We start from the raw sequence: 26,978 nt of genomic DNA on the forward strand, positions 1-26,978 counted from the left end.
GTGATAATCATATAATATTTGTCTTTGTCTGGTTTACTTCACTTAGTATGATAATCTCTAGGCCCATCCATGTTGCTGAAAATGGCATTATTTCATTCTTTTTTTACAGCTGAGTAATATTTCATTGTGTGTATGTGTGTGTGTATATATATATATATATATATATATATATACACACACACACCTCATCTTCTTTATCCATTCATCTGTCGATGGACATTTAGGTTGTTTCCATGTCTTGGCTATTGTGAATAGTGCTGCTATGAACGTAGGGGTGCATGTATATTTTCAAATTACAGTTTTGTCCAGATATATGCCCAGGAGTAGGATTATTGGATCATATGGTAGCTCTATTTTTAATTTTTTGAGGAACCTCCATACTGTTTTCCGTAGTAGCTGCACCAATTTACATTCCCACCAACAGTGTAGCTTCTCTCCCTCGTGTACCACTGTCTCCATTAAGTGTCTAATGTCACTTACTCTCCACATGCCTAAATTTTTAGGGGTTCCTACGGGGATAATCAAGTGCACCTACACCTTCCTCCTTTTGTACTTCATAGATGCAATGAAAAGTTTACTATGATAAAACATCAACTGGAAATCTAATCAATTACTCCCAAACATGGCTGAAAACACCCAAACTACTCAATACCAAGGTACTAATTCTCTGGTCTTTATTACCTGTTCTTATTTTTATAGTGGCCACGTATTCACCAGAAAATAAGAATTTTTTATAAATGAAAAAGAAAATAATACTAGTTTGGGACAACACCCAGGGAAAAATTTGTGATTTTTTTGGGGGGGGTGCTTCAAACCAGTTTCAAACTCGTCAAAAACAACATTTCCGCAATTACCTGCTCAATCATAGTTCACTCTAATTTCAAAAAATATTCTGACAGTATATTTGTATAAGACATTATATAATACAAAGATTAGTTCTGTAATTAGAATTAAAATAGGAACAATATTCTATTATAAAATAGTTAATTGGTTCCATATAGAGAAATACTATTAGTGCTACTTCAAATGTTTTTAAATTTATGGCTGAACATGTCTTTTTAAGTTTATAGATAAAATCTTGAATATTAACAGATGAAATAATTCTTTAGATATTTAACTGAAAAAAATCTTACACTGGAAAGAAAATAAAGAGGACTTCCTACTGAAATAGGTTACAGAGCTTAGAAACAGAACTCATGCTGACACCAGCTGTCACATTCCATTTCTCCTTACCCCCAGCACTAAGATACCTGACCTGTATAAACTGGTAATGGGCCAATATATTTTCTTCAGGCTACAGAGTCAAGACTACTTGCAATCTTAACAATGCCATTAAGGCAGCTGATGCATTATTCATGATGATGGACCTAGAGCAACCTTGCTTTGGTCCCAAGGGAAAGCAAAATTTACTTAATCCCCAAAGAATTTTTTCCAATAATACAAAGAGAACTAAATCATGAAAGCTGAGACCTCCCTGAAACCACACTGATTACAAGATGGCAGAGGAACATATGTCTGCACAAGCCTGCCAGGGGAAAAATGCAGTGTCCAGCTCATCAAAAAGATGCTAAAACGATGACTGGCAGCAGATAAAAAGTAAAGTTAGGAGACATACCTGGAATAACTGTTGCGTGTGAGGAAGAAACAAACATTTCATCAGTTTGTTTATGAGATTTGTGCAGATCTTTTACTCTCTTCCCTGGGTGTGTTGGGGGGGAGGGGCGGGGAAGGAAGGGGGACAGGCATTTTGAAGCACCTTGGCAGGGTTACAACCAAATATCTTCTAGTCTTTTGGCAGAACGATGACATGTTTCAGCTTCGCTACTCTTGTCCATAAAACTTCACATTTCCTCCACACGCAGACAAATGTACACATAAGCGTACGATGGGCATTAGAATTGAGCCATGTGTTTGCCATGTGCAGGATGGCCACATATTTCATATGGCTACAGTTTAAAAGCCACAGAAATTCCCTCTACTGAACAATACTCAGTCTAACTTCTAAGGAGTACACAGAAGAGCTAAAAATAAACTTCAAGAGAAAACAGTTGAAAAAACAGGGCTTCCTTACAAGGCATTTACTTTTCTTTAGGATAATGGAAATTTTATGTTTAGAATAAAAGAGACTCACCTGAACCAAACAGTTACATCTTCAGTTCATGTCTTACTAAAACATCTACTAAGGAAGATGTAATTGCAAACAGTAAAATGAAGTGCTGTAATTTAAATATTTGCATTTCGATTCCTCTGCTACTATAATTATTGGTTTCCATAGAGAAGATAGACTATAGTGGATATTAGCATGTATTCCAGCACCAGGCTGCTTGGCTACAAATTCCTGGGCAAGTTAGTTAAACTTTATGTGCTTAGTTTCCTCATCAGCAAAATGAGGATACCAATGGTACTACTGCGGGATTAAATGACGTAAAATATGTAAAACACTTATTAGACTAGTGCCTGGAACATAGTAAGTACCATACAAATGTTTGCTATTTCTCCAACTGCTACTAGTAATTCTACTCTTACTACTCCTCAGTCCAGTTACAAGTGGTGATCCCATCAAAAATATGAACATTATTCAAAGAGGTAGAGATTGTAAAAAATGGGAAATCCAGGATGGTAAAATGAACACTTATGGGTATAATAATTATTTATTTGCAAAAACACAAAATTTTGAGAATGATATAAAGTCATTATAGCAAGTCATTATATTTTAAAATTCAGTTAAAGTGAGTGTTTCATTAGCTGGAGAGAACATGCCACCAACAGTCTTAAGGAAGCAAAATGAGTTTGGCTTTGTGAGAAGTGGTTAACTCTTCCAAGTGACTAGCGTTAAACCACTGGCAGCTGTTATTTGCCTCTAAGATAAGATGTAGCCTTGGAGTTAATAGATAGCAAATGAAAGCCTAGTCTTCCCACAGTACAGTAAGACAGTAACATATGGTAATTATCAATCAATGAAAGCAGCTCACTAGGACTCCCATACATCAACCATCAAATATATGGTTTTTCCGCTATACTTTTGTTCAGCATTTAAAATACTTTATAATACTTTTGTGAGGATATCATGGCTCTTGCAATAGTAAGAGAGAAAATTAATGAATCCTCCTTCTGATATAATTCACCACTTAAAAATGAAAGTATTTAAAACTGGGCAGCAGTTCAAACCCAGAGGACCCAAAGGACAAGGTTTCCTGTGCTGGTCATCTCTAAATTAGAAGATCCTGGAATTGAATCCCACCATCCCTAAAATTCAATTCAATAATTTTTTATCAAATTACTAGAAGATTAACCCTATTTGTATATTTATTTTTTAGAAAGTCTAGATCTCATTCTTGTAGGATTCTTATATCCTGAGGTTTAAGAAAAATCATTTACGTCAGCAGTTAGGAGCTAATGAAGTCATTAAATATAATAAAATTTAAAACTAGCTACAGCTAATAAGTAAATATTTGTGTATAAGGAAAATGCATTGATCAATATTTTTTAATCATTCTAATTTTATTACTAGTCATACTGATGTTAAATCATGGCTAAACTGTTTCAGAGAATGGACTTAAGACATTTCTCCAAGTCACCTAATTTTAAAATGTGTATATTTGTGGTTAATTTGATTTTTAGTAGTGTAAAAAGATATCAAGTCCATAGCTATGACATCTGAAATTTTCGCTCTGGCAGAAGAACCTGTGTGAGGTACCTGCATGCCCATCCCACAACCTGTGACACCTGCATCTGAAGTTTTCCTTCATCCTGCACCAGAGGTTCTGCTCTCAGAGTTTAGGCTCAGTGCTGTGAGTCCTGAACCTAAATCTCTCAGAAAGTGCAGCAGAAGAACACAAATACAGATTCTAACATATGGGTAGTTGCATCTGCCAAACATTCCTATCATTGCAGCAGGATCCCCTCAAAGAACCAACTAAAGATCCTTAATTGGGGCTTCCCTGGTGGCGCAGTGGTTAAGAATCCATCTGCCAATGCAGGGGACACGGGTTCGAACCCTGGTCTAGGGAAGATACCATATGCCGCGGAGCAACTAAGCCTGGGCGCTGCAACTACTGAGCCCACGTGCCACAACTACTGAAGCCTGAGTGCCTAGAGCCCGTGCTCCGCAACAGAAGCCACCGCAATGAGAAGCTTGCGCACCACAACGAAGAGTAACCTCCGCTCTCCGCAACGAGAGACAGCTGGCGCGTAGCAACGAAGACCCAATTCAGCCGAAAATAAATAAATAAAAAATAAATAAAATTTTTTTAAAAGACACCTTAAGAAACATTATTCTTTTAACACATTGTGCACATTTGAAGTATTCAAGTATTGAGAATTACGATCCTCATGGAGAAATCTAGAAAACAGTATGAGATAGTGTGAATACAATTCAAGATCACAAGCAATTTTCTATGGATGCTTTTTAGGTTTATAGAAGCTAGAAAGTTAGCATGAGCCAGGAAGGTATCTGTTGTCCTGACAGTCAGCATACATAAATTTTTCTAAGTGATTTCTTATAGCTGTCCTCCACTAGTATTTTTTGCTGGTTATTGACACATTCATTGTGGAAGACAAAAAAATTAAGGTGGGATTTAAAAAAAAAAACAAAGGTATATTTTTTTTAAGAAAATAGAATTGACTGGAAATCTGACTTAGGAAAAATGAATGCAAAAGGAATTTGCATTCCTAGAGAGTCTACTGGTAGCACAACCACCTGCTGGGAGATGATATTGTGCTGACCTAAAAATCTTTCATGGACCTCCAACCTCAGGGAGGGGAGACGGATGTGACCACCAGGAGAAAAACTATCTTGTAAAAAACACTCAGGCTTTCTACTTGCTTCTATATCAACATCCCTGATACTCTGTTTCCAGAAGTGACTGTGGCCATTTCAGTTTGCCTAAACAATATTTTTTAAGGAAAATTACACCACCATTCCATCAGAGTAAAAGGTTCTCTAGAGTCACAATAACCTCTCCCACCTATTAAGCAGACACTTTCTCCCCTGACACCTGCCCTCCAACACATAACACTCTCTCCAATTCCTTCACCCATTTCCAGACTTCAACTTTGACCCTTTGCTTTTGCCTTCTTATCCATCTTCTTACTGCCACTATGGACATAATTAAGACTTTGAGACAATGATCCTTGAGTGCACTCAATTCAATTAAGTGATGGGTAGTAACCAGTTAAGTGCCAGTTAAAAGTCAATACTGGAAAATGCGTGTCTCTACATATCCATCCTTAACGATTGGTATCCTGATTCAAGGACAAGTTGGGAGTGCCCACATACAGTTTAGAAATAATTTGAACTAATAAAAAAAAGACACTCAGCAGCTATTACTTTTGATTATTACCATAACAGATCAAATAATTTAACCAAAAAAACACTATCAGAACTAATAATGTTGATGACTGGTCATGATCTTTCATTGGTAATAATACAATTAATCATATCTCTACCAAGATGTCTATTTTTACTTTTTGACTCCAAGGAAATCCACTTCTTCCCCCATCCATACGTATCTAGAGGATTTACCATTCCTCTCCTAGTGTTCTAAAACTCCTACTATGGCTATTTTCCTGAGATATGAAAAATAAAACAGACTTTGTACTAGAGTGTGTCTTTACCATTTTGCCCAAGGCAACTGACGTTATCAAAAAGCTACCCAACTGCGTAACCAAATTTAAGAGGGATACCTAAAGGCTCTTCACTTAGACCACCATTTCAGTTTAAAGAGAAGACTGTAAAGGAGTAATTGTTAGGGACCTCCAAAAACTGAGATATATATATAGTAAGTCTACGTAAAATACCTATCAATTTGTATAGCTATCCTATTTTACATACTGTAGAATATATATAGATAATATGGTATAAGAGTCAGCTCTGGAGTTAGATAACCTAGATTCAAACTGCAGTTATACCCCTCCTTACTGTGCTACTTTCAGCAAGTTATGTAACCTCTCTATACCTCAGTTTCCTGTCAAGTGGGATAATAGTTATATTTATAATCAGAGGTTGTTTTGAGGATTGAATATATGTAAATTCATACGCCTGTCACATCATGAACAATAAATGTTAGTGATTACTATTATTAGGATTATAATACTGATTAACCAGAGCCTATATAATGGGAGACTTAGACTGACCAGCATATTGGCATTTGTCAGCTTCAAGATAAAAAAGTTAGCTAACAATAGAACAACAAACTGCATGGTTTAGACTCATTCGCTGCTACTCATCAATTTCAGTTTCCTTTGTCTTAAGAAGCCAGAACCATAGTTGGCCACAATCAAAATAAAAAGATTCTGTTCCCAGGGTATTCCGATTAATAGAGGTTTTATGTTTAAATTCTTTTTAAAGTTTATGTCAAACAGACAAAAGTTCTCCCTAAACTAAGGGGCAAATTTCAAATTTAATTTTTAAATAATTTGGAAATAAATGCAAGTGAAAGATGATATTAATATGTTTTATTAAAGGAACAAATTAAAAGTATCTATTATGTTTTTTCTGCTTAAAGCCTTTCTTTGTAATCTTCGGGTAAAAAAAAAAGGTTTAGATAGAACTTCAAGATCAGAATTATGCACCTCTATGATCGGAATAAAACGGCCTTCCATGAGACATAGAATGTCTTGCAGATAATACAAATCATTATCTTAAGGAAAGATCACTAAAATATATTTCCTTTTACTGTAAATATAAAATTGCCATCAAGAGCAAAATCCAGACTGTGAGAGACTGTATAAGATAAACAACCTGATTTCTTCAACAAATATCAATAAATTATAAGGAAGAATAAAAAGAGAAAGATAAGCGGAAACCAATGGATTAAAGGAGACTTTTTAAAACTTAGTAAAAAAAAAAAAAACCTAAACACACAAAACTAAACTCTAGGACACACTTGGGTGATAAAACTATAAACAAAAGTAAGGAAAAAATAACCACAAAAGTCAGGATAGTGTTTACATGTCTTACAAGAAGAGGAGGGAGGGACCTGGGCTTGGGAAGCAGCACATGGAAAAGTGGGCCAAGGTCTATTTCTTAAACTGGATAGTGGTTATTGGGTGTTCACCCTTTAGTCATTTTTGTGTCAGTGTTATATTTTACAATTAAAAAGATTTTAAAAATAAAATTGCAATTTGAAAGATTCACCAAAGTAGTTATTAAGTATTTTTTTTCATGAAAATGTCTTCCTTTTCCCACATACATACTCACACCCTTAAATCAAATGCATTGCACCTGAATTTTCACAAATAAAGGTTCCATGACACCTGAGCAGAGTCATATACCAGAGTGGTTTCTAGCCATTGTTTAAATCAGACTTGATGATTATTTTGATTTTAATTTTGCATCCTCAAGATCAACATGATTGGGCTTCCCTGATGGCGCAGTGGTTAAGAATCTGCCTGCCACTGCAGGGGACACGGGTTTGAGCCCTGGTCTGGGAAGATACCACATGCCACGGAGCAACTAAGCCCATGCGCCACAACTACTGAGCCTGTGCTCTACAGCCCTTGAGCCACAACTACTGAGCCTGCGTGCCACAACTACTAAAGCCCGCGCGCCTAGAGCCCGTGCTCCGCAACAAGAGAAGCCACTGCAGTGAGAAGCCCATGCACCACAACACAGAGTAGCCCCCCGCTCGCCCCAACTAGAGAAAAGTCTGTGTGCAGCAACAAAGACCCAACACAGCCAAAAATAAATAAATAAAATAAATAAATTTATATGAAAAAAAGATCAATATGATTATGTTTGTGCCAGCTGACAAAAACAAAAAGTTCTTACCTACAGTTTTGCTTTGATCTCATATACCCTTTCAAACACTTCAATGCCAGGAGAAAAGCCAATTTAGAAAAAAATTCATAGGCCTCTTAGGGAAGGTGTTATGGGCTGAATTTTATATTGTATTCCCCTAAAATTCGTGTGTTGAAGTCCTAACCCCTAGTACCTCAGATTATAACTATATTTGGAGATAGAGTTTTTCAAGAGGTAATTAAGTTCAAATGAGGTCATTAGGATGGGCCCTGATCCAATATGACTGGACTGGTGTCCTTATAAGAAGAAATTAGGATGCAGATACACACACAGAGAAGATCATGTGAAGACACAGAGAGAAGACAGCCATCTGTAAGCCAAATAGAGAGGCTTAAAGAAACTAACCCTGTTGACACCTTGATCTTGGACTTCTAGCCTCCAGAACTGTGATAAAATAAAATAAATTTCTCTGTTCAAGCCACCCTGTCTATGGGACTTTGTTATGGCAGCCCTAGCAAACTAATGTAGAAGGTAAAAGAGGAATAAAATATTCTGGTTTTTTTTTTTTAAGTAGTAGAGGGAAGAAAAAGAAAAATATGAAATGTTATAATTTTTCAGTTTTATTCGACTCATAATGTATAGTAAAAAGAAAAACTTAAGAAAATTCTTGAGTCATTAGTAAAGAATGGAGATCTAACAGACTCCATGTAAAAAGAAACACCCAAAGAGCTAAGCACAGAGAGCAAGACATGAGGAAACCAGCAGGAAAATAACTGGCTACTGACTTTGATTTGATGGGACAGGACTCAGCGCTTTCAATATGGTTTCTGGAAAAAAACCAGAGGAGAATTTTGAGTTTTAAATGGACTAAAAACAAATTGAGGTTATGGGTGAGATCAAAGTGGTTTTCTTAATGGGAGGAATTCCACTGGCTCTAGGGTTTGGATGAAGTTTGGATTTACATTTCCCTGGTTGGATAGGCTTGGGAGTTAGGCAAACCATCATGGAAGAAAATGCAATTCTCAGGCTGGAAAATCAGCAGGGGTTGTGTGGTGAAGTCCGTGTTCTGGGTGTTATATACACCCATGGAGCCTAATGATCTGAGTGGACTATGCTTTGTTGATTAATATAAGTTTCTTGCAAAGGGATACTACTGTAGAGACAGCAGATAGCTATTGCTGGATCCACCCTCCAAACCTCCATGCTTATATTTGCATTTCATCATTCCACTGACAGACGTAAATGGAAATAAATAGTGAACTGCCTGTTTCCTCTCTTCTCTAATTTAGCAAAGGAATAAGATACACTCTGCATTCCAAAAAGCATCATACAAAATAGAAAATGAAATCAAATAAGCAAGGATGAGATTAAAAGGAGTCCAGAGATTCTAAATCTAGTTAAATATTTTTTCCAACTGTAAGCAAAATGGCTCCATTTTCTTATGTCATACTAAGAAGAATCCTAATATGCTTTTTGATGTAAGGCAGTGATATAAATCAATCAAACATTCAATTAGTCAGTTTTCAAATAAGTTTAGAATAACTTTCTAGAGGGACTGGCATAATTACTATATCTAGATCACTTGTAAAAATTAACAGATTTTGCTTTAAGTGTTTATCATTTAGAGATGTATAGATGTGTGAAGATTTATTTCCTGGGAAAAATGTCCCAATGTCTGGAATTTGCTTTTGTAGAGGAATAAAATTTGCCACCCCAAAATGTCTCTTTGGCATATGGATTATTTGGAGCTGAAAATAATCAAGACCCCAAAAGACTCAGGAAGAAACTTGGACCTTCCCTAAAACTACCCAAAGAGTGTGGTTAGAGGACCTGTTCCAGGAAGGGAGCCATCACCACAGATGACTACAGGATGAACTAGGTGTGTAGACAGGGAGGAACCTAGCAAAGTCTGTTGCTAAAACTCCTCTCTGTGTCCCATTGTCTCTATGTGGCCCAGCAAACATCTGGTTACCAAACATTTGCTTTTCCATCTCCATGTGAATTGCCTTCCCCCTCTGTGAGGTCCCAAACCATTACCCTCAACATCTTTTGTCTTTAGCTGAAGATGGTATTTAAGGTGAGGGTTTCAGCCTTTTTGGGGAATTACTCAGTTCTTGGTCTCTCCCATGTATACATGTCATCAAACTTTTGTTTGATTTTTGTCCTGTTCATCTGTCTCACGTATATTTAATTCACAGAGCAGCTAGAAGAACCTAGAAGGGCAGAGAAAAATTTCTTCCTCCTCACACTTTAAAATACTACACACACGTAGAGAGTGAAAAGATTATCAAAATGTTTATAACTATTGATGCTGGATAATGGGTAGGTAGGAGTTCATTGTAGTATTCTTTTTACCTCTGTATATGTTTGAGACGTTCCATAATAAAAAGTTTTCTTTTTTTAGTTAACATATAATTGCAAAATCCAATCCCCTTCACTTGTCACTGGACGAGGACAATGTAATTTATTTTGGTTATTGATAACAGAGTTTAATTTAAATAAAAAGCTTTGTTACAGTAATACATTTAAATTGAAAAGCAGTAGACAAAAAAATAAAAAAGCAGTAGACATAAGTTTAAAGGAAAGTAACTTTAGAAAATGTTTACAATATAATGTTTACTGTTAAAAAGCAAGATACAGTATTGTAAATATGTATGATACCAAGTCTGTAAAATATGAAAATATAAATACATGCACAGGACAAAAAAAATACTAGAAGGAAATACAACAAAATGAAAACAAAGTTTATCTGTCAGTGATGAGTTTATGGATGATTTTTCCTTCTTTGATACATTTTTTCTCCACTAACAAGTTTTCTAAAATGAGTATAAATTAAATTAATAATCAGAAAAAGAAAACAAATATACATATTTGCTTACTTTATATATATATATATATATATATATATATGACATATATATATATATATATATGACATTATAAGACATTCTGATAAGGCAGAACAGATAGTCTGAATGCTGTTCAGAAGAAAATAAGCACTTAGCTAAAACTCTTTATACTAAACATTGGTTCTAAAGAAACTCTGGGGTGGGGTTTGGTCTCATATGCCTCAGACAACATCATCACTGATATGAAAGACACATACATTCTTATGCTTATAACTGGAGAATTTTTTTTTTTTTTGTATGTAATCTTTTTCAGAACTTACCTGACAAGAACCAATATCTTGAGATTTGTCTCCAGGGATTTAAAACTCCCTGGGACATCCCTGTTGACATAATAAGTTCATAATTTTACCAGAGAAATCTTTCCCAAATGAATGCAAAGCCAGGCACCTACCCTGGCCAAGATTTCACCTCTTGATTCTCAGCGCTAACCTTAAAAGCAAATTTCAGAAATTATTTTCTGTGACATAATCTAAAAGAGAACTACTTGCAGTAATATTAATCCCACAAAGCATAACTCCAACAATTCCGGTAGTACAGTAAGAATTCGTTTTCTGGTAACTAAATTTTTTTCCCTAAGTCAGTGACACCCTCTCTTGATAAATTCTGAAATATAAAAACCCCAAAACTACATTGGAAGTATCACTGAAGATTAAAATCATAATCAGTACTTAAAAGATTCTCAAAAGTTTCCCCCAAGAGAAAAATTTTACTTGCTTTCACTTCCACAGTCTTCTCTCCACGTTCAATACTTAAAAGATTCTCAAAAGTTTCCCCCAAGAGAAAAATTTTACTTACTTTCACTTCCACAGTCTTCCCTCCATGTTCAATGTGTCTCTCCACGTATTCAGAGGACAGCAAATCACTGCAACAGAAAGAAATGATGATGAAAGAGGACCTTGAAAATGTAAATCATTTGAAAATCACCATTAAGTTTACAACATTCCAGCTTGAATGATTCTATTTTTTGTTTTGTTTTGTTTCGGTTTCTGTTTTATAAATTTATTTATTTTATTTATTTATTTTTGGCTGCATTGGGTCTTCATTGCTGGCCGTGGGCTTTCTCTAGTTGCGGCGAGCGGGGGCTACTCTGTTGCAGTGGGCGTGCTTCTCACTCTGGTGGCTTCTCTTGTTGTAGAGCATGGGCTCTAGATGCATGGGCTCAGTAGTTGTGGCTCACGGGCTCTAGAGCGCAGGCTCAGTAGCTGTGGCGCACGGGCTTAGTTGCTCCACAGCATGTGGGATCTTCCTGGACCAGGGATTGAACCCGTGTCCCCTGCATTGGCAGGCGGATTCTTAACCACTGCACCACCAGGGAAGCCCAGCTTGAATGATTCTTTAATCCAGATTTTAAAACAAAAATAAAACTCTATAGGTCTCTCTCTTTCTCTCTCTCTCTCTCTCTCTCTCACACACACACACAGCCTAGTACTTGTAAAAGGATATGAGGCTAAACTGACTAAATCACCTGTCACCCCATTGCTTAGCAGAGCTAGTTCCACCGATCTAGTTCAGCAATTCTAGGAAACTACCATTATTTTTAAGACATCTTATTCTTCCCTTTTTTACTTCAGCTTTTTTGTGTGTGAAGATTTTAATTTAAGTTTTTATTATACCTTACATCCTTCTTTGCTGTTTCTCTCCCCTAACCTTTGAATAGTGGGGTACTCCTAGGAGGCTTAGTCTCCCCACATTCCTTGGTGCTCTTTTCCTATCTCATGTACTTAAGTATTAAGATGCTGTCAACTTCTAAATATATATTTCTAATTCAGACCTTTTCTCAAACTGTAGATGTAACTGCCTACTGGACATCACTGCTTAAATATCTAATAGGCATCTCAAACTTGACATGCCAAGGCTGAATTCTCTGACCCTCACCCATTCCCCACCACCTGCTCGGCCCACAGCCTTCCACAACAGCTAACATCAACACCATCATTTCAACTGCTTTGCCGAAAACTTTGAAATTATTGACTCTTCTCACACCCCACATCCTTGCTTTAGCTTTTTATCAAACACTTTTGATTTACTACCATACTTCACCATTTCTCATATGTTACGTGTGATATTTTATCTAACAAAATATTAGTTTCCCCCACAAAAAAATTAAACAGAGGCAAAGAAAGTTAGAAGAAATGAAAAAGAATATACTTTCAGCACTTTAAAATAACCTTTTTTGAAATCTCTCCTAAACAACCACCTTCTTGTATAATTTTTAAATGTTTACATCATCTTAAATATACTTCTCTTTAATTCTATATAAGAGGAAAACATTTCCCCTTTAATAGAGGCACCTCAAGGCACAACTCCAATAAACAGTCTTAAAGTCTTTAAATTTTTAAAGCAGTAAAATGTAGATAAAATTCACATTAATAAATAAAAATATAAACTTCTAAATCTACCCCTCTATTAATAAACATTCACCCAACTAAAAAAACGTGTTTCACAGTGCTCTGAAGGTCACCATCCAAAACTGTCCCAATCATAAAAAAAGGTGAATTTCTAAGCACAAGAGCTACCATGATAAGCACTATGCCTACAGTTGCTTGGAATGTAAACAGAAAGATCAAACACGCATTACATTAATGCAGGCACGAGAGTCAGTTTCTTATAGTATCTGATGCTTACGTTTCTATCTAGGTAACCTATAATTATAGTCTAAGTCCTTGTTTCATTTGTCTTTGGAATACATTTTCCTATTGACTTTACGGAGGAAACAGCTAGAATGCTCTAAGCTGCAAGTTGTAGAAGACACAACTAAAAGTGGCTTAAACAATCAGGACATTGTTATCATTTCTTGTTAGAAACTCCAGGGCAGGTGTGATGTGAATTTGCTTCTGCAACTCTTCAATTCTGGTAGGTGAATACATTTAAAGTTTATAAAATATAGGCAAAACACTTTTTAAGATGTTTTAAGTATAGATAAGTAGCTACTAAGCAAAATTTTGTTAGATGTGGGCAGAATGCATAAGATGTGTAAAGCATAAGTAAGAAGATCATGTGTGTATCTCACATTGATAGAAAGGGATGGATGACCAAAAGATACGTAACATTTTTAAGGCACCTGGGTAATAAGTGTTCATGATATAACAAATATATAAAAGACACTATATATGCAAGATATGCTTATACATAAACACTTAATATTTATGTGGTCTTATGTCAACCACCTATTGGTAACACCCAAGATTTCTCAACTTCCACAATACTGACATTTCAGGCCAGATAATTCTTTGTCTTGGGGAGTATCTTATGCATTGTCACATGATTAGCAACATCCATGACCTCCACCCACTAGATGCCAGCATCACACACACATACACACACACACACCAGCCATGACAATCACAAATGTCTCCAGACATTGCCAAATGTACACTGGGGGCTAAAACTGCCCTGGTTAAGAACTGCTACTGACACCCATTCCTGCCCCATGTTTTCTCTGAACAAACAGAATTCATGGTTGTCCATCAAGCTAATTGGCAGGCTGCAGCTCCTGACCAAGCATACTTGTCCCTGTGTCTCTCAGATACAGCACGTGGGTGTCATTAGCTCAGGCCACCTTGCATCTGTGGAGCTTGCCCAAACCTCATCTCTGGTCCTTGTAACTACATATCAGCAGGGAAGGCAGATGCAGCAGAGAGAGAAGCAGATCCTAAGAATACAGTGTACCCCAGTACACATTAGCTGGAGTGGTCCTTCCACCCCACTTGCACCCTATCCTAAGCGTGCTAACCTACCCTTTTCTTTCCTCTTGCTTCTCACTGTGTGCTTTAATTTGATTTAGCAAATTATGTGATTTGAGGATTTTAATTTGGTCTGTGAGGGCTTGCTGTTTCTTCCCTTACTTCTGGGATAGCTTGCTAGCTAGTATACTTGTAGGCAACCATTGCAGCAGAGTAATTTTCCACTGGACATCAGAGCGGTTCCAGGGCTGGTTCATGTGGTGGCTCAGCATCATTAATGAGACCAGGAGTATGTCCATCCTTCTGCTCTGCCACCAGAATGGTGGGTGACGTGTACTTGTAACTGGCTCCTCTCATGATCCTAAAGTGTCTGCTGCAGGTCTAAGAATCTCATGCAGATAAAGATATCCCAAGGTAAAAAAGCCTTGTATTTCGGTACAAGAGTCAGCAAACTCTTCACAAAAAGCCTCTAGCATTCATCTTCTCAAGTATGTTTTGCCAGGATTACACTACTTGGCCCTGCCAAAGCCAGTCTTTTGACAAGGACATCTGTCTCTGAACAATCAAGATTCTCCTCCTCTTCCCCCTCTCTCTCCTCCTCCCATGAACATCATGACTACTCAGAAGGAGGTAAACAACACTACAGGGTGGAGAGAATAGCTGTTGCATAGCCAACAGACAGCTGTCTTTCTTTTTTTAAATATAATTTTTACCATGAGTATGTTGGATACTTCACAAATTTCCAAAGGTTTCGAACAAAATAGTGAAGCTTCATGGTCAAGATCTGCTGAAGCAAAACCTGTCATTGCTCCACCATCCACATCCCACTCTTTATCCAAGACCATACCCCCAACAGGAGAGGTACCAGAAAGATGTCTGCAAAAAACTGCCCCCTACCCTTGCTATCAGTCTCCAACAACTTCTCCAGCAGTGAGAGAGAAAAATTACCCTACAGAGGCAGTGTTTATTAGCAGAGCCAGCCAGATTCCCTCTCTTGGGAATCTGAACTAGTAAATTCAGAAAGAAAACAATCATTCAGTGGATGAAGGAAAGAGAAAGAGAAAGTCAAAAATAAGCAGTCACTTGAGAGAAACTGGGCTGTGCCAGTGGTGAATCCTGTTACCCAAAAAGTGGTTCCTCTCTTGGTGGATCTCAAGCCAAAGAGTGGGAGAAGGAAGAATTTATTACTTGCAGCAAGTAAGGAGAACACCGGGGGTCTTTCCCAAAGCAGTGTCTGCCCCAAGAGCAAAACTGGGGAAGTTTTAAGCTAAGGTTACATGCATATTCATGAAAGGGCTTGAGGTGAAGAAAATTCACCATAGAATTGGGGCAATGGTCAACAGAGTCCACACTTTAGTTGATTGAAGTCACAAGGGTCAGAAAAGGTCAACATCATCATTCCTTAGGTTGCATTCGATCTGGTGGTTGAGTGCTGGAGCAGGATTTAAATTCTGCAAAACAGCTCAAGAAAGTGCTTGAGGCTAATCTTTACCACTGAAACAGAACTAGGAGTCTTTACAACTGATTTATTATCTTTGCTATTGTTACTTCTCTTGCCTGAAAACAGTTTACTCTTTTGTTCCCTTAAGATCATTATTACTGAGATCTATTCAAGGGCAAGCACTATGGCCAGGCTTAGATCATAACTGGCTTCTATGTCAAAAACCTATATCTAGTCTTTTCCTCCAGCCCAGCCCTGATGTTGGATACCTTTCTCCTTCACTGCCATGTGAGTAAACCCCCATTACTGGAGCCAGCATGAGTGAGATCAAAAAGGGGGAGGAATTGTATAGTAGTAGGAGTAATAATAATAACAATAATCTTTTTTTTTTTAAAAACCAGCTTTTGAGTCTTCCAGGTATTCAAATTTCAAGGGAATATTTTTCTTTGAATTATAAAATCTAGGAATTAAGAGAGTATGAGTCACCACATGAATGTAATTACAGCAAAGAAAAGCCTCTGCTCAGGAATTATGCAGCTATTTCAATCAAGCCTCTATACCTACAAGTATTGCTGGAAAGGGCTGTCTGTAATTTAAACCAAAAACAGCCATGCAATTTTTGGTTTTGTTTGTTGCGGTATTGTGGAAGTCTGCTAAGTATTGTTATTTTAATTACTGGGCTGAGAAACCTTCTATTTAAAATGTCATTTTTTGCAGACATAGAGAATGGACTTGAGGACACCGGGAGGGGGAAGGGTAAGCTGAGACTAAGTGAGAGAGTGGCATGGACATATATACACTACCAAATGTAAAATCGATAGCTAGTGGGAAGGAGCTGCATAGCACAGGGAGATCAGCTCGGTGCTTTGTGACCACCTAGAGGGGTGGGATAGGGAGGGTGGAAGGGAGACACAAGAGGGAGGGAATATGGGGATATATGTATATGTATAGATAATTCACTTTGTTATACAGCAGAAACTAACACAACATTGTAAAGCAAGTATACTCCAATAAAGCTGTGTAAAAAAAAAAGTCATTTTTTCCTCTACTGAAGTATAAAATCCTTACTACCACCAACTTAGAACCTCAGTAAAAATTTTTGAAGCCTCCTAAAGTAGAGATAATCAAAATTACCTTAAGTTCTATTTTTTTTTTAAGATCATTGTTTATCATTAAGTAGGAATCTACTTAATTTTAAGTGTGGGAAAATGCAGGATCTTCTTAACACATGGGAAATTTTATCTGACTGGGTAGAATTTGCTTCCTGTTTACAGCTAACTCAAAACTAATGTGTGAATGCTTCTTTGTGAATTTTGAAAGATGGAAGTGAAAATCATTTTCAGTCAAATTCTAAACCCGCTCATTTTCTAAAGGAAATAAGGAGATGTTTTAAAAGTTAGAAATGTATTCTGAGGCCCCTTTTTTAAAATTTATTTGCATGCCATAATATGCCTGGAATAAGCAAAACAGATACAATGTAAACATTTTCAGTCATAATAATGATTACCCTTTGTCTATCGTGCAACTGAATCAGAGGCAGCTGGTATAGTACAAAGGTTTTGGAATTTAAAAACAAAAGCAAATATTCTGATTTCCTATCCAAACGCTGCCATTTACTAACTATGTGACCTTGGCCAAGTTATTTAATCTTTATGAACACAATTTGCCCATGTCTAAAATGAAGATAATAAAAATTTCTTTATAAAGTTGGTACGGTATTAAATCAGAACATATGTGAAAGGCCTCCCAAATCCTGATTTCAATTATCCCACTCCTTATTCATCATCTCCTACTCATCTTTCTCTAGAACTCGCACTTTAACTGTTTGTGTTACCGAACCCAGCTTCGGCTGGAAAGCCAGTACTTGAGAGATGCGTGTTGGTTGGAAAGAAAAGGCTGCTTTAATCAGGAGGCCAGCAACCTGGGGAGAAGGCAGACTTGTGCCCAAAAACCAACTCCGAAGATTCTGCTTGACCATGAAAGTTTTTAAAGAGAGAATCATCTGGAGAGGGGGTCAGAGTCTTCATTATCTTCCACTGTGTGCAAACTTTCTTCTGATTGGTTGGTAGTGAGGTAAGAGGGTGGTGCTCCAGGAATCGTGTGCTCAGGCTGAAGTTACCATCCTCCACCTGGGTGGGGGCCTTAGTTCCTACAGAAGAACTCAAAGGTATTGGTTATACATATTCCTTGAGGAGGAACCAGAACCCTCCTGCATTGCTGCACTATTGTTTCTTGACTGCTCCTCCTTTGTTTCTTCATTCCCTCCATTCCCTGATAAGCAACTGTTTGAATCTGCCATTTGGAACTTGAGGAAGGTCAAGGGGGCTGAATGAAGCCCATTACCTACAAACAAGAAATGGGGAAACAGAAAGGATTTATACCTGGGAGGGCCCCACGGGGTCCAGCTCCATTTCATTTGGAGACTTTTAAACCATTGACCCTACCTACTACTTTTTCACTGTCCTTCACCTGCCTCCTACCCCCGTAATCTAGCTCACAGTCCATGATTTATCATGAAAATCACTCCCTTCCTCCTCTCTCTCTCCACTATGCTCATTGGCCAAACCTCAACCATGGTAAAACTTAACTCTTCTAGGAATCAAAGTCTGACCCCCTAGAAGCAGAACATCCTGAATGGTCAAACACCATTCAATGGTGTTGAATGGTCAACACCATTCAAGATGTTCACACATTGAACCACATAATTTACGGCCACAATATCAAGTGGTTCCCCTTAACACAATACTGCCCATAAATCCACTAGTCCAATTTACTAGACAATTTACTCTGAGAAGACCCTTCCAAACTTTTCTCTCCTAAAATCTCCAAGGCATTTCTTCATCATCACTCCCTGCTGATGACCTCACTTCTGTATTCACTGAGAAAGTGGAAACAGAAAAGGGCTGCTTCATCTTTCCAATCCACCAACACCCCTGTTTTCTGAACCAGTCTCTGAAACAGAGCAAGACACTATGGGGCTTTCCCAGGACAGAACTTCCTCCACGTCCTCCGCCCGCCTTTTGTCTGTAGAAAAACTTTAGCCAAGTAATAAATTTAATGAGAGAAACAAGAAAATGCAGAAGGAAAGGAAAACAGTCAAATAATACCAAATAGTAATAGTTTAGTCATTAAGAAAAGTCAAGGACCTTTAGTTCATCCTCAAGGGCTAGAGATAATATTCTGAGCCACACCCTTGGAGCTGTTTTGTAGATACTGAAACCCCCACCAGGTGGAAGGAGTTAACTACATGATGACCAGACTGTAGCCATGACATAAGCTGCCACAATTCTGAGAACTGGACTCAAGAAAACCAACCCTACAACTGAAGATGAACTGTACCTAAAACAATCAAGATGATGCTGATCAGACCACCACATGACCAATTTCAAGATGATAATCAGAGCTGACTGTGCTGTTCTGCATGTAGCCCTTTCCCTCCGCCTATACACCCCTGAAACTGCCCTTTAAAAGCTCTTGCCCAATGATCAACAGTGGAGAGTTGGGTTTTGGAAATGATTCTGCCTTCTCCCCCAGTTGCCAGACTCCGCAGTAAAACAAACTTTTCTTTCTAGCAACACTTGCCTCTCCAGTATTGGCTTTCGAGGTGCGAGCAGCCAGACATCTCAAACTCAACATGGTTAATGCATAACTCTCTCAGCCAAATCGCAATAGTCAATTCCCTACTCAAAATGTATCCTACTATTAACTTCACAGTGAAGAAAACTGGGGAACTTCACCTTAACTGAGTGATCATAGTTAACATTGCCAATAATGGAAGAAACCAAAATCATGGGCTCCCAAAGTGATGCACTGAGAAGGATAAATCATTTACAGTATTCCCACTAAAAATGCATAAGAAAGAAAGAAACAAATGATTAGCGAAACCTGAATCAGCAATAGATTTTCAAAGAAATAGCCTCAGAGCAAAGATCTAATCCAAAGTGCTGCCATTCAAATGTGACCTCAAGGTCAAGATCAAATCAAGGGTATGGTTGTAAGACACTTTGATAAGACCTCAGAAGGACTTTTAATGCTGTTTTGCCTAGACTATATCATCTATATTAAAAAAGTTTCTAAGATTCTTAAGAGCCTGCCTATTATTGATAGATCCTCAGCTACACCAAAAAGTTTCTAAGAACCTTAAGGTATGACTCATAGATAGTCTCACCTAAACAAAAGACTTCTAAGAATCTTAAGGGCATCTCAACTCACAGTCCAAAGTAGAGAAAGGCCTATCTCAAGAAGATTTGTGTATGTCGTTTTGTCTGATGGGATAAATGCCTAAGATTCACATGAAACCCACTAATGGAAACACCACCAGCTTGGATTAAAATGGACAAGTCAATTCAAACCTTTTACAGTCAGGAAGCAGACCTAGAAATATACTTAGATTAAGGTCTGGGTCATTTCTCATGGAAAAGAAATGGTGACTCAAAGGGTGGAGCCAAGAACCATAGGCAACCACTATCAGGAAGCAGAACAGAGCTTTACTCAACATACATTCCCTTTCCCAAAACGGGGGAACTGGTGACATACACCTGGCTGAATATCAGAATTTCAGAGGACCAGTGATAGCTAGGTACCTCCTATTTCTCCCATTTTAAAATAGGAATATCTACTGTAATCATCCTGTCCTCATCTCCCCACTGTATACTGAGTGTATATGGAATAGATAACTTGTCATTTTAGTTCAAAGGTCTGTACCTGTGTTACCTCATCTAAAAGCCTTAATCAGATTGAGATGATAAGAATTTGAACCTTGAGTTTGAGCCTGATAATATAATGGAATGAGATTTTTCAGGAAATCTTTGGAGGAATTAGTGCATTTTACATATATGAGAAATGTAAATAATTTGGTCAAAGGATAGACTGTGGTTGAACAAAAATGTCTAAAAATGCTTTGTGACTCCTCTCATGGTAAAGTGGAGACCATTTCTCCTTTCCTTGCATCTGAGCTGGTCCTATACCAAACACAATGAGACAGAAGTGATACTGCATAACATCTGAGATCTGCAACTTCCACTTCCATGTGTGTGGAACTCTCCATCTTTGAATATTTGAATCCATCCACCATGCTGTGAGGAAGTCTAAGCAACCACGTAACAAGACCCTTGTAGAGGAGAACCAAAGTCCCTAGCTGATAGACCCAGTTGAATTTCCAGCCAGTGCTGGCACTAATTTCCAACCATGTGATTGAAGCCATTTTGGAACTTCCAGATGTAATAATGCCCCAGCTAACACCACATGAAGCAAAACTGCCCAGTCAACCCACAGAATTGTACAAAATAATACACTGTAAGGCAATAGGTTGATCATGCCTTCTTTTTTTTTTTTTTAATGATCATATGGTTTTTATTCTTCAATTTGTTAATATGGTGTATCACATTGATTGATTTGCGTATATTGAAGAATCCTTGCATCCCTGGGATAAATCCCACTTGATCGTGGTGTATGATCCTTTTAACGTGTTGTTGGATTCTGTTTGCTAGTATTTTGTTGAGGATTTTTGCATTTATATTCATCAGTGATATTGGTCTGTAATTTTCTTTTTTTGTAGTATCTTTGTCTGGTTTTGGTATCAGGGTGATGGTGGCCTCATAGAATGAGTTTGGGAGTGTTCCTTCCTCTGCAATTTTTTGGAAGAGTTTGGGAAAGATGGGTGTTAGCTCTTCTCTAAATGTTTGATAGAATTCACCTGTGAAGCCATCTGGTCCTGGACTTTTGTTGGAAGATTTTTAATCACAGTTTCAATTTCATTACTTGTGATTGGTCTGTTCATATTTTCTCTTTCTTCCTGGTTCAGTCTTGGAAGGTTATACCTTTCTAAGAATTTGTCCATTTCTTCCAGGTTGTCCATTTTATTGGCATAGAGTTGATTATAGTAGTCTCTTAGGATGCTTTGTATTTCTGTGGTGTCTGTTGTAACTTCTCCTTTTTCATTTCTAATTTTATTGATTTGAGTCCTCTCCCTCTTTTTCTTGATGAGTCTGGCTAATGGCTTATCCATTTTGTTTATCTTCTCAAAGAACCAGCTTTTAGTTTTATTGATCTTTGCTATTGTTTTCTTTGTTTCTATCTCATTTATTTCTGCTCTGATCTTTATGATTTCTTTCCTTCTGCTAACTTTGGGTTTTGTTTGGTCTTCTTTCTCTAGTTCCTTTAGGTGTAAGGTTAGATTGTTTACTTGAGATTTTTCTTGTTTCTTGAGGTAGGCTTGTATAGCTATAAACTTCCCTCTTAGAACTGCTTTTGCTGCATCCCATAGGTTTTGGATCGTCGTGTTTTCATTGTCATTTGTCTCTAGGTATTTTTTAATTTCCTCTTTGATTTCTTCAGTGATCTCTTGGTTATTTAGTAACGTATTGTTTAGCCTCCATGTGTTTGTGCTTTTCACATTTTATTCCCTGTAATTCATTTCTAATCTCATAGCGTTGTGGTGAGAAAAGATGCTTGATATGATTTCAATTTTCTTAAATTTACTGAGGCTTGATTTGTGACCCAAGATGTGATCTATCCTGGAGAATGTTCCGTGCGCACTTGAGAAGAAAGTGTAATCTGCTGTTTTTGGATGGAATGTCCTATAAATATCAATCAAATCTATCTGGTCTATTGTGTCATTTAAAGCTTCTGTTTCCTTATTTATTTTCATTTTGGATGATCTGTCCATTGGTGTAAGTGAGGTGTTAAAGTCCCCCACTATTATTGTGTTACTGTCGATTTCCTCTTTTATAGCCGTTAGCAGTTGCCTTATGTATTGAGGTGCTCCTATGTTGGGTGCATATATATTTATAAGTGTTATATCTTCTTCTTAGATTGATCCCTTGATCATTATGTAGTGTCCTTCCTTGTCTCTTGTAACATTCTTTATTTTAAAGTCTATTTTATCTGTTATGAGTATAGCTACTCCAGCTTTCTTTTGATTTCCATTTGCATGGAATATCTTTTTCCATCCCCTCACTTTCAGTCTGTATGTATCCCTAGGTCTGAAGTGGGTCTCTTGTAGACAGCATATATATGGGTCTTGTTCTTGTATCCATTCAGCAAGCCTCTGTCTTTTGGTTGGAGCATTTAAGCCATTCACGTTTAAGGTAGTTATCGCTATGTATGTTCCTATGACCATTTTCTGAATTGTTTTGGGTTTGTTTTTGTAGGTCCTTTTCTTCTCTTGTGTTTCCCACTTAGAGAAGTTCCTTTAGCATTTGTTGTAGAGCTGGTTTGGTGGTGCTGAATTCTCTTAGCTTTCGCTTGTCTGTAAAGCTTTTGATTTCTCCATCAAATCTAAATGAGATCCTTGCTGGGTAGAGTAATCTTGGTTGTAGGTTCTTCCCTTTCATCACTTTAAGTATATCATGCCACTCCCTTCTGGCTTGTAGAGTTCTGCTGAGAAATCAGCTGTTAACCTTATGGGAGTCCCCTTTTATGTTATTTGTCGTTTTTCCCTTGCTGCTTTCAATAATTTTTCTTTGTCTTTAATTTTTGCCAATTTGATTACTATGTGTCTCAGCGTGTTTCTCCTTGGGTTTATCCTGTATGGGACTCTCTGTGCTTCCTGGACTTGGGTGGCTATTTCCTTTCCCGTGTTAGGGAAGTTTTCGACTATAATCTCTTCAAATATTTTCTCTGGTCCTTTCTCTCTCTCTTCTCCTTCTGGGACCCCTATAATGCGAATGTTGTTGCGTTTAATGTTGTCCCACAGGTCTCTTAGGCTGTCTTCATTTCTTTTCATTCTTTTTTCTTTATTCTGTTCTGCAGCAGTGAATTCCACCATTCTGTCTTCCAGGTCACTTATCCGTTCTTCTGCCTCAGTTATTCTGCTATTGATTCCTTCTAGTGGAGTTTTCATTTCAGTTATTGTATTGTTCATCTCTGTTTGTTTGTTCTTTAATTCTTCTAGGTCTTTGTTAAACATTTCTTGCATCTTCTCGATCTTTGCCTCCATTCTTATTCCGAGGTCTTGGATCATCTTCACTATCATTATTCTGAATTCTTTTTCTGGAAGGTTGCCTATCTCCACTTCATTTAGTTGTTTTTCTGGGGTTTTATCTTGTTCCTTCATCTGGTATATAGCCCGCTGTCTTTTCATCTTGTCTATCTTTCTGTGAATGTCGTTTTTGTTCCACAGGCTGCAGGATTGTAGTTTTTCTTGCTTCTGCTGGCTGCCCTCTGGTGTTTGAGGCTATCTAAGAGACTTGATGGGAGGATCTGGTGGTGGGTAGAGCTGACTGTTCGATCATGCCTTCTTATTAGAACATTCAATGATTGTTTTACTGCACAACGTCATGTTTTCCTTAGAGCAGTCTACAGGGATTCCCTAGCAGTCCAGTGGTTAGGACTTGGTGCTTTCACTGTCGGGGCCGAGGTTCGATCCCTGGTCGGGGAACTAAGATCCCACAAGATGCATGGCAAGGCCATTTAAAAAAAAAAAAAAAAAGAGCAGCCTCCAAATGAGTACAGTGTAATTTGTTTTGGATAATATTAACATACAGACAATTTAGGATTTTTTGACTTTATGATGGTACGAAAGCTATATGCATGCAGTAGAAACCACACTTCAGATTTTGAATTTTGATCATTTCCTGGCCTAGCAGTGTGCTGTATGATACTCTCACATGATGCAGTGAGCAGCAGCTCCCAGTCAGCCATGCAATCACGATGGTAACCAACCAATACACTTAGAACTATTCCATACCCATGCAACCTTTCTGTTTTTCACTTTCAATACAGTATTCAATAAATTACATGAGATATTCAACACTTTATTATAAAACAGGTTTTGTGTTAGATGATTTTGCCCAACAGTAGACAAATGTAAGTGTTCTGAGCACATTTAAGGTAGGCTAGACTAAGCTATGATGTTCAGTAGGTTAGGTGTATTAAATGCATTTTAAACTTACAATATTTTCAATGTACAATGGGTTTATCGGGACATAACCCGATCATAAATCGAGGAAGATCTGCAAAAGAACCATAAAAGCTTCAAATATGACTATAATCCACCCAGTGAGGTAGTAAAAATCCCCATGGGTCATGGGTCACAATGGAAAATTAAGAGATTTCATTAGGTATTTAAGTCATGAAAAGCTTTTCAGAAGAACAGAACTGGGAAAACAAAAAATTTAAGGACCCAAATTTCATTATTTTATTTTATTTAAGAGGAATAAAAAATTATAAGCTTAGAAAATTTTTTAAAAGAAAACATTTTTCCCATTCTCTCCATTCTATGCATCATTCCCCCCATTTCATTTTCTCTCTCTTTATTTTCTTATTCTGTCTAGCCAAGCATTAACCTTGCAGATCCTTTTGGAAAACTAGTCTTTGCTGAGAATCCTCACTACAGAAAATGGATAAATGTCCTGAACTTTCATACCACTGAGAATTAATCATCCTGTTTTCAGCTTTGTTTTGTGCAAAAACTGTTATCTATATCCTCAGTATGTAATAACTAGTACTTAAAATTCCTATTTTGTTTGAACTAAATTAAAGGGAAACTACAAATGTGAATTAAAAGTTTTTCCAAAGTTTGCCTTTTAGATGAAAGTTTCATTTTATTATTTTCCAATTTGTAAACATGAAAATTCCTTTCCTGTTTATACACACGCAAGAGATTTTCTGTACACCCTTGTGGCTACAGGGGAAGTTATTTTAGTTATATTCTACTGAGTAAGTCATAATCTGATGAAAATTTTCAGGGAGCTTTCAGTGTGTATGTGAGGACTAGGGCACTTAAAGTAAATGTGGTTATGAAAGTTGAAATAGGCACCATCATTAACATTAGCTCTTATTTATAAAATCCTTATGCCTGGGCATCCCCACACCTACCAAATCAGAATCTCCTGAGTTTATTCTGATATATAAAAAATGTTAACAGGACATGAAAGTATAATCACATTAAGTCTACAAACATTCTAGTAAAATTCTATTAATATAATGGTGTGTTGGCATATTCTGATCATTGTGACTCATTACCACATTGAAAGCCAAAGACATCAGGGAACACATTACAGCAAAGCAATTAAAAGAAGTCCCTGGTAAATCTCATGGCACACAATCAACAGAGGGAGACATGTTCCTCTCCATTACAACCAAATCAAGAACTAATTTTTTAAGAAGACAATTGCCAGACTTACTTCAAAACTTACTTAAATTTTGTGTGAGTACCCTAGAAATGGGAGATTTTGGTATTTTTATAAAGTTGCAATTTTTAGGTGTGGTTCAAATAAATTATTTATATTAATTAAAGATGAAATTTTTATAATATTAATTAGTTGAAAATCAGCAAGGCAGAGCTAGCCTCAAATTCTCTCTATTGCCATCTGACTGATAAATATCTTTACCTTCTTCATCTCCTTCCTCTCCACATCCACATTCTAGGAGTGAGACCATATCCCTTGGCCAGACTCCATCGTCAGAGATCAAGAGCCCAGGGCTCAAAATAAGACTGCTCCCCACCCCCATCTTCATGACCTTATGAGTTGGAGTCAAGTGGGAGTCCCAAATTCTGTTAGTTCCTGGCAAGAGAACATCTACCTACCATCAAAACTCAGTCTCATCACAGCAATATGCTTTAAAAATCATCAAGATTAACTTAATCAGGCCCTTTATCCTCATTCATGTCTGCCACCTCAAGCTCAGGCTTCCAAATCATCCTTCATCTCCAGCTCTCTAATCCACATATGGTTCTGTCCCCTTTTCCAACCATCTCCAGATACCCTTTGATGATGCTTTCTGGAACTCACACATGCCATTAGCAAAATCCCCTACCTCCAGTCTCTTCTTTGAATATTTCCTTCACCATCTTACCCTGAGAACCAGCTCTCCAGTGGAAGAAATGCTTCTCCTGCAAACCCTGCACGTTTGGTGGGGTGGGGGGGGACATCCTTCTTGCTTCTCATTGTCATGTCATGCCATTCTCCTTCATTCCACTAAAAACAACCCCACTTTATATCCTGTATCATCAGACTGTACCACCTATCATTGATCCCTGTAGTAATTTATTGACTCCTGGTCACTTCCCTGCATTTCCCTGAAGATTTTTTTTTTTATAAATTTATTTATTTATTTGTTTGTTTGTTTGTTTTTATTTTTGGCTGCATTGGGTCTTCGTTGCTGCACGGGCTTTCTCTAGTTGCGGTGAGCGGGGGCTACTCTTTGTTGCAGTGCGTGGGCTTCTCACTGTGGTGGCTTCTCTTGTTGCAGAGCATGGG

At 37.5% G+C, this 26,978-nt stretch overlaps 1 protein-coding gene across 19 annotated transcripts in view; it reads right to left on the bottom strand.

The window, feature by feature from the left end:
- Nucleotides 1-26,978, bottom strand: part of ADAM22 (ADAM metallopeptidase domain 22) — a gene marked incomplete at its 3' end in the record, with an annotated part of 239,376 nt that overhangs the window by 97,906 nt on the left and 114,492 nt on the right. For all 19 annotated transcript variants that reach the window (XM_082398238.1, XM_082398229.1, XM_082398239.1 and 16 more), the window contains exon 4: nucleotides 11,446-11,512. In XM_082398238.1, coding sequence (XP_082254364.1) covers nucleotides 11,446-11,512 — 67 coding nt within the window. The remainder of the gene's footprint in view (nucleotides 1-11,445; nucleotides 11,513-26,978) is intronic.

Source organism: Balaenoptera borealis (assembly GCF_965194805.1).
Source record: "Balaenoptera borealis genome assembly, chromosome: 7".
NCBI lineage: Eukaryota > Metazoa > Chordata > Mammalia > Artiodactyla > Balaenopteridae > Balaenoptera > Balaenoptera borealis.